The sequence below is a fragment of the Rhinoderma darwinii genome, chromosome 3, assembly GCF_050947455.1.
Source record: "Rhinoderma darwinii isolate aRhiDar2 chromosome 3, aRhiDar2.hap1, whole genome shotgun sequence".
NCBI classification, from domain to species: domain Eukaryota; kingdom Metazoa; phylum Chordata; class Amphibia; order Anura; family Rhinodermatidae; genus Rhinoderma; species Rhinoderma darwinii.
The window spans coordinates 424,951,713-424,961,194 of record NC_134689.1 but is presented as its reverse complement, the minus strand read 5'-3'; the positions used below and the strand labels follow the sequence as shown (position 1 = coordinate 424,961,194).

General features: G+C 38.7%; 1 protein-coding gene across 1 annotated transcript; it reads right to left on the bottom strand.

Annotated features, from left to right (window-relative positions):
* Positions 1–6,640: 6,640 nt before the first annotated feature.
* LOC142750670 (olfactory receptor 10A7-like) lies at positions 6,641–7,573 on the bottom strand (the record flags this gene model as incomplete). The annotated part of the gene is made up of 1 exon (XM_075859658.1): positions 6,641–7,573. A coding segment is annotated over one exon (933 nt), but the record flags the coding sequence as incomplete, so codon positions are not given.
* Positions 7,574–9,482: the final 1,909 nt, after the last annotated feature.

Below are 9,482 nucleotides of genomic sequence, written 5' to 3'. Positions count from 1 at the left end.
GATGAACTCCTCACATATTACATATACCCTGATGTACTCCTCACATATTACATATACCCTGATGAACTCCTCACATATTACATATACCCTGATGTACTCCTCACATATTACATATACCCTGATGTACTCCGCACATCTTACATATACCCTGATGTACTCCGCACATCTTACATATACCCTGATGTACTCCGCCCAGCTTACATATATCCTGATGTATTCTGCCCAGCTTACATATACCCTGATGTACTCCTCACATATTACATATATCCTGATGTACTCCTCACATATTACATATACCCTGATGTACTCCTCACATATTACATATATCCTGATATACTCCGCACATATTACATATACCCTGATGTACTCCTCACATATTACATATACCCTGATGTACTCCTCACATATTACATATATCCTGATGTACTCCTCACATATTACATATACCCTGATGTACTCCTCACATATTACATATACCCTGATGTACTCCTCACATATTACATATACTCTGATGTACTCCGCACAGATTACATATATCCTGATGTATTCTGCCCAGCTTACATATACCCTGATGTACTCCGCCCAGCTTACATATAGCCTGATGTACTCCGCCCAGCTTACATATACCTTGATGTACTCTGCCCAGCTTACATATACCCTGATGTACTCCGCCCAGCTCACATATGCCCCCACATTATAAGATAAAATACCACTAAAACACCAAGCAAAATCTGCGCTTCAAAAGCCAAATGGTGGTCCAACTGAGCCTGGCCGTGTACCCAAACGGCAATTTATGACCACATATGGGGTATTACTGTATTCTGGATAACCCGCTTAACAATTTATGGGATGTGTGTCTACGGTGGTACAAGCTGGGCACAACACATTGGGCACTGAAATGGCATATCTGTGGAAAACAGCAATTTTCAATCTGCAACATCTATTGTTTACTCATTTTTGCAAAACACTTGTGCGGTCAAAATGCTCACTACACCCCTAGATAAATTCTTTGAGGGATCTAATTTACAAAACGGGGTAATTTATCGGGGCTACCACTGTATTGGTACTGTAGCTCAATGCAACACGGGGTCAAAAAACTAATCTTGTAAAATCTCCACTCCAAATACTAAATGGCGCTCCTTCCCTTTAGAGCCTTGCTGTGTGTCCAAATAGCAGTTTATGACCACATGTGGGGTATTTCCGCACTCTGAAGAAGTTGCTTTACAAATGTTATGGTGCTTTTTCTCCTTTATTTGATGAGAAAATGAAAAATTTGGAACTAATGCTGCGTCTTATTGGAAAATAATGTAATTTTTCATTTTCACTACCCATTTCTAATAAAATATATGAGACACCTGTGGGGTCAAAATGCTCACTACCCCCCTAGATGAATTCCTCAATGGGTGTAGTTTGCCAAATGGAGACACTTTTTTTGCACTGTACTGGTACCTTAGGAGCTTTACAAATGTGACATGGTGCCGAGAAATCAAACCAGCAAAATCTGTACTCCACAAGCTAAATGGCGTGCCTTCCCTTCTGAGTCCTGCTGTTTGCCCAAACAGCAGTTTATGACCACATGTTGGGTATTTCTGTACTCTGGAGAAGTTGCTTTACAAATGTTATGGTGCTTTTCATCATTTATTTGTTGAAAAAAATAAAAATTTTGAGGTAAAGCTACATCTCATTGGAAAATAATGTGATTTTTCATTTTCACTGCCCAATTCTAATGAAATCTATGAAACACCTGTGGGGACAAAATGCTCACTACACCCCTAGATTAATTCCTCAATGGGTGTAGTTTGCCAAATGGAGTCACTTTTGGGTAGTTTCCACTGTACTGCTACCTAAGGGGCTTTGCAAAGCGACATGACGCAGAAAAACCAATCCAGCAAAATCTGCTCTCCAAAAGCCAAATGGCGCTCCTTCCCTTCTGAGCCGTGATGTGTATTCATGCAGTACTTTATTACCACATATGGGGTATTTCCGTACTCTGGAGAAGCTGCTTTACAAATGTTACAGTGATTTTTCTCCTTTATTTGATGAGAAAATGAAACATTTTTACCTAAAGCTACGTCTTAGTGGAAAAAAAAAAAATTTCATGTTTACTGCCCAATTCTAATGAAATCTATGAAACACCTGGGGGGGTCAAAATGCTCACTACACCCCTAGTTGAATTCCTTTAGGGGTGTAGTTTCCCAAATGGAGTCACTTTTGGGAGTTTCCACTGTACTGGTACCTTAGGAGCTTTACAAATGCGACATGGTGCAGAGAAATCAAACCAGCAAAATCTGTACTCCAAAAGCTAAATGGCGTGCCTTCCCCTCCGAGTCCTGCCGTTTCCCCAAACAGCAGTTTATGACCACATGTTTGGTATTTCCGTGCTCTGCAGAAGTTGCTTTACAAATGTTATGGTGCTTTTCATCATTTATTTGTTGAAAAAAATAAAAAATTTGAGGTAAAGCTACATCTTATTGGAAAATAATGTAATTTTAAATTTTTACTGCCCAATTCTAATGAAATCTATGAAACACCTGTGGGGTCAAAATGCTCACTGCACCCCTAGATGAATTCCTCAAGGGGTGTAGTTTCCTAAATGGAGTCACTTTTGGGGGGTGTCCACTGTACTGGTACCTTAGGAGCTTTACAAATGCGACATGGTGCAGAGAAACCAATCTAGCACAATCAGCGCTCCAAAAGCTAAATGGCGTGCCTTCCCTTCCGAGTCCTGCCGCTTGCCCAAACAGCAGTTTATGACCACATGTTTGGTATTTCCGTACTCTGCAGAAGTTGCTTTACAAATGTTATGGTGCTTTTCATCATTTATTTGTTGAAAAAAATAAAAATTTTGAGGTAAAGCTACATCTTATTGGAAAATAATGTAATTTTTAATTTTCACTTCCCAATTCTAATGAAATCTATGAAACACCTGTGGGGTCAAAATGCTCACTGCACCCCTAGACGAATTCCTCAAGGGGTGTAGTTTCCCAAATGGAGTCACTTTTGGGAGTTTCCACTGTACTGGTACCTTAGGTGCTTTACAAATGCGACATGGTGCAGAGAAATCAAACCAGCAAAATCTGTACTCCAAAAGCTAAATGGCGTGCCTTCCCCTCCGAGTCCTGCCGCTTGCCCAAACAGCAGTTTATGACCATATGTTTTGTATATCCGTACTTTGGGGAAGTTGCTTTACAAATGTTGCGGTGCTTTTCCTCATTTATTTGTTTAAAAAAATTAAAAATGTTGCGTTAAAACTACATCTTATTGGAAAATAATGTAATTTTTCATTTTCACTGCCCAATTCTAATGAAATGTATGAAACACCTGTGGTGTCAAAATGCTCACTACACCCCTAGATGAATTCCTCAAGCGGTGTAGTTTCCAAAATGGGCTCTTTTTTGGGGTGTTTACTTTATTTTTGCACCACAAGACTTCTTCTAACCTGACATGGTGCCTGAAATATAATTTAAGAAAAGGAAGGCCCAAAAATCCTCTAGGTGCTCCTTTGCTTCTGGGGCTTTTGTTTCAGGCCCGTAGTGCACTAGGGCCACATGTTGGATATTTCTAAAAACTTCAGAATCAGGGCAATAAAATATTCAATTTTGTTTCTCTGGTAAAAACTTTCAGTATTACAGAAAAAATTTATTAAAATTTAATTTATGCAAAAAAAAATGTAATTTGCAAATTTCCATCCACTTTGCTTTAATTCTAGTAAACCACATAAAGGGTTTAGAAACTTTCTAAATGCTGTTTTGAATACTTTAAGGGGTGCAGTTTTTAAAATGGGGTGATTTGTGGGGGTTCCTAATATATAAGGCCCTCAAAGCCACTTCAGAACTAAACTGGTCCCTTAAAAAATAGGCTTTTAAAATTTTCTTGAAAATTTGAGAAATTGCTGCTAAACTTATAACGTCCTAGAAAAATAAAAGGATGTTCAAAAAATTATGCCAATCTAAAGTAGACATATGGGAAATGTTAGCTAGTAACTATTTTGTGTGGTATAACCATCTGTCTTACAAGCAGATACATTTGAATTTAGAAAATGCTAATTTTTTGCAAATTTTCTCTAAATTTTGGTGTTTTTCACACAAAAATATTGAATATATCGACCAAATTTTTTCACTTACTTAAAGTACAATATGTCACGAGAAAAAAATCTCAGAATCGCTTGGATAGGTAAAAGCATTCCCGAGTTATTACCACTTATTATAACACACGTCAGATTTAAAAAATGAGGCTGTGTCATTTGGTCCAAAAGTGGCTGGGTCCTGAAGGGGTTAATATATTGATTTTGAATATAAAAGTAGTTAAAAACAAACACATAATTTTGATCTCAGATTTAATTCATTTGGTTCTGTACTAATCACAAAATATTTCATTGATATAATTCCTAATGCCAGATACACCAGAAGACAACAATCAGGTTGATGCCCCCAGTACCTGCTGGTCCAACCTCAGTGATATACAAAATATGACTATAAGTATGTGAACACCCTCCCAATTATTGAGATAGTTGTTTCAGCCACATCCATTATAAACAGGTGAATAAAATCAAGCACACAGTAATGTAATCTCCATAGACAAACATCGCTAGTAGTAAGAGTATTACTGGAGAACTCAATGACTACACATAAGGCACTGTCATAGGACGGCACCTTTGATACAAGTCAGTTTTATACATTTCTTATCTGTTAGATCTGCTTAGTTTAACTGTGAGTGCTAATATTGTGACGCAGACGTGGAAACATCATGAAGTGACATGAGAACAGGAACTGTGTGTTCAGAGCTTCATGGAATGTGTTTCCATGGTGGAGCAGCTGCACACAAACCTAAGATCACCATGTACAATGCCAAGCATCAACTGGAGTAATGTAAAGCACGCCGACACTAGACTCTGGGGCAGCGTGTTCTCTGGAGTGATGAATAATGTCTCACTATTTGGCAGTCAGTTGGGTGAATATGGGTTTGTTGGATGCCAGGAGAACGTTACCTACCGAAATGAAAAGTACCTACTGTAACATTTAATGGAGACAGGATAATGGTCTGGCTGTTTTTCAGGGTTTGGTTCCTTATTTCCAGTGAAGAGTAATGTTAATACTACAGATATAAAGACAATTTACACAATTGTAGCGTTCAACATTGTGGATGACTGTGCCCCGATGTACAAAGCGGGCTCCATAAAGACGTGGTGTGAGGAGATTGGTGTGGGGAACTTGAGTGACTGCACAGAGCCCTGACCTCAACCCCATCCAATTAAATTCCAATGAATTCCAGTGAAGTCCTTCTCGTCTAACATAAGTGTCTGACCTCACACATGATCTGTTGGCCAAATGGCCACAAATTCCTTCAGACACTCCAGAATCTTGCGGAATACCTTCCTGGAAGAGTGAAGGTTGTTATAGCCGCAAAACGGGGCCAACTTCATAATAACACCCATGCTTTTGATATGGAATGTACAACGAGCTCACATAGGTGTGATGGTCAGCGCTTCCTATACATTATATGGACAAAGTATTGGACCACCTACACATTACACCTACAGGAGCGTTTATGACATCCCATTCTAATTAAATAGACATTATTATGGAGTTCGTCCCCCTCCCACTTTGTAGTAAAGCAGCTTCCATTATTCTGGGAAGGCTTTCTACAAGATTTTGGAGTGTCTATGGAAATTTTTGCCCAACTCATCCAGAATAGAATTTGTGTGGTCAGACATTGATGTTGGAGGAGAGGTCCTAGCTCACAATCTCCATTCTAGCTCATTCCAAAAGTGTTGGATGGGGTTGAAGTCAGGGCTCTGTGTGGGCAAATCAAGTTTTTCCACACTAAAACCACCCAACCATGTCTTTATCGATTTTGTGCACTGGGCACAATCAGGCTGGAAAATAAATGGACTGAAAAGGGCCCAAACTGTTCACACAAAGTTGAATGCTACAATTGTCCAAAATGTCCTGGTGTGCTGAAGCATTAAGATGTAAGCTGGCACAATGCAGTCAGGCAGGTAACGCTCTCCTGGCATTCACCAAACCCAGACTCGTCCATCAGATCGTCAGATAGAGAAGCGTCACTCCACAGAACACATTTCCTTTGCTCCAGAGTCCAGTTGTGGTGTTCTTTACACCTCTCCATCTGACGCTTGGCATTGTGCTTGGTGATGTAAGGCTGGCATGCAGCTGCTCGGCCCCATGCCATGAAGCTCCCGAGCACCGTTTTTGTACTGACGTTAATGCAAGAGGAGGTTTGGACTCTGCAGTTATGGAGTCAGCGGAGCATTGGGGACTTTTCTGCACTTGCTCACCAGCACTTGGCTTCCCCGTAACTTTACATGATCTGCACTTCGTGGCTGAGTTGGTGTGGTTCCTTTCACTTTACAATAATGCCAGTCACAGGTGATGGTGGAACGTCTAGGAGGGAAGAGATTTCCGGAACTGACTAGTTACAATGGAGTGGAGTTTATCTCTTTACAATGACCCATTCTATTACTAATGTCTGTAAAGTGACTGCAGGGCGAGGTGTTGGATTTTATACACCTGTGGCAATGTGACTGAATGAAACACCTAAATTAAAGAATTAAGAGGGGGCCCATTTTTTGGTCCACATGGTGTATCGTTGGCAAGATAGTGTATATAATATTAGGAATAATTTACCATATCGCACGCTTATAAAATGTTTCCTTCACGGCTTTCTTAATGTCTTTATTCCGTAGACTGTATATAATGGGGTTTATGAAAGGAGTAATCACAGTGTAGAGCAGGGATAGGATCTTACTCATGGTGGCTGTTTGTCCTTTTGTTGGAAAAACATAAACACTAAACAAAGTCCAGTAAAATATCGAGACTACAACAAGGTGGGAGCTGCAGGTGGAGAAGGCTTTCTGTCTACCGGTACTGGATGGAATCCTTAAGATTGCTAGAATGATGTAAGTATAAGACATTCCAATGATTGTGGTTGGAATAATTACAATGGGAATGCTCTGTAAATAAACTTCCAGCTGAATAATGGAGGTATCAGAACAGGACATTTCCAATAAGGGAACAAGATCACAAAAGAAATGGTCAATGATATTGGGTCCACAGAAACTTAGCTCTGATGTTGTTATGGTGTTAATCAAAATAATGAAAAGTCCAAACAACCAACAGATGGAGGTCAAAATGACACAATGGCCACTTGTCATGATAGAGGTGTAACGGAGGGGGTTACAGATGGCCACATATCGGTCATAGGACATGACTGTGAGGAGAAAACATTCAAATGCTTCTGAGACACCGAAAAAATAAAACTGAGTCAAACAGTTAATAAAAGTAATGGTCCCCCCGTTACTCAGTATAATACGGAGCGTGTTGGGGACAATAGTTGTGGTTAATAAGATGTCACTGATGGACAGTTGTAAGATGAAGAAGTACATTGGAGTGTGGAGGTTCTGGCTGATGGACACCAGGGTGATGATCAGGAGATTCCCACATATTGTCCCACAGTAAACCACCAGGAGAAGACAGTAAAGTAAAATTTGCAAATCTTGACTGACTTGAAAAGCTAAGAGGAAAAACTCAGTGACCGCCGTCAGATTGTTCTCCTGTGTGTAGAACAGATAGTTATGATGTAAGTATATATTGTATTGTGTGTGTATGTATATATATTACAATATTAAGAGTGCTCCATACTGTAACATATGTTACATCATGTATAGACCGCTAAGACATGTTGCATTTGTCCCTTACACAGTGACAGCTCTAATTATTATTTTGGAGCTACTAATTCAATTCATATTTACCATTTATGATCGATCACATACTGTATGTAAATCATTATTCCCACCAACATTCCCTACTTTGTTTTTTTAAATAGATGACATGACACAATCAGATTATAACACTTATTGTGCTTAATTCTAGAATTTAGATTATATTTCTTGCCATTTATATTGAGAATTGAAGAACTTTTTTTTTAAGGGGGTATTGTCCCCCCCCCCCCCCTATAGACTGTGGTAATGTAATAGTTCCTTATAAATGATTATCGTACAAAAAAGAAGTGACCGAACAAAAAAAAAAAACATTTTAAAATGTTGAAGTACAAACTACAATTGTAAATGGTGTCTGGGCCATTTCTTCCGGCGGGGGCCTTAAACACATGAGTGAGACAACATTGCCTGTAACAATATACATTAACAGTGAACTTGCTAGTTTGAGATCCTGCCAAGCATAAAAACATGTGACCACAGGTCCTTTGCACATAACATATATATAACGTTAGCATTGGTCTAACTCCTGCCTTGAACCTGTAGCGACCTGGGAGAGAAATAGGTCAAATACATTTGAAAGTATCATATATCATGAGTTCCTCCTCGGGATCTGGACTTGTAGAACATAAAATATTAGCACAACATAAATCAATGCGTATTAAAGAAACACCAGCGGCTTCTCCACCTCTTAGTAGCAGCAACAAGGGGGACACAGGGAAACAATACACAATGATAAAGGTATTTTCATATTCTAGAAACACTGCAAAATCCTATAAAACCGCACATAACATCATGTCCAGGCTTTTAGAACATATTTGTCTTTTTTATATACAGATGTGGCCGTCTTTATCTTGACTTTTAACGCATTAAATACACAGTGGGCAAGATCCTTTATCTTGACTCTTCAATGGCTTGTTGTGTGATATCAGGCTGCAGCAAGTGATCAGAGTCAAGATAAAGATGGCTACATCCGTATGTATATATATTACACAAACATGTTTAGAGCTCTGCTAAGAAGTCTGTATTATTTCTTGTATCACGGAGGTCACCGCACAATACTTACATCACGTTCTTTGTTCTTCACGTTCATTTTAACATTTTCCTTTATATTATAAAATAAATGGAATTTTAGAAAACATCTAAACCATGTTGTGTGTCCGTCAGACAGAAGAATATGAGCTAATAATGGACGACCTGTAGATATTTATATAGAAAATGCAGGGAAGGTGCCGGGTGGAATAAGTCTGGGGAGAATTTTTGTCTCATGAGTCTTTGTTTGAGGTAATTGAAGAATATAAATGATAGTGTAATTACCAGCTGGATCTTAAGAATATCCTAAATAATTTGTTTATAAATAGTTTAGTAATAAAACTGTATAAATATAATTTCAAGAAAAAAATAACATGTATTATAAATTCTAGGAGATAAAGGGACAGTACTGTCAAAAATAATTTTTGCTTCATTTACAGAACTGTTGCTAGTGATATATTTTTTACCATAATTCAAACATTCCATCCAAAAATATTTTGTATTCTGCTTTGTTCACTTTCTAGAGATAGTCTTCTTCCTTTCTTCGCAACAGTTCACTGTCAAGTTATTACAGTCGTCTATCATTTCCTGCGGTGCCACCTCCCAATCTACACACTCGTTTTATGTTCCTACTGCAGATCTCCACCTATTTGACATTCTACAACATTTTTTACAGAACTTTCTTAAAGAGGCTCTGTCACCAGATTATCAAATCCCT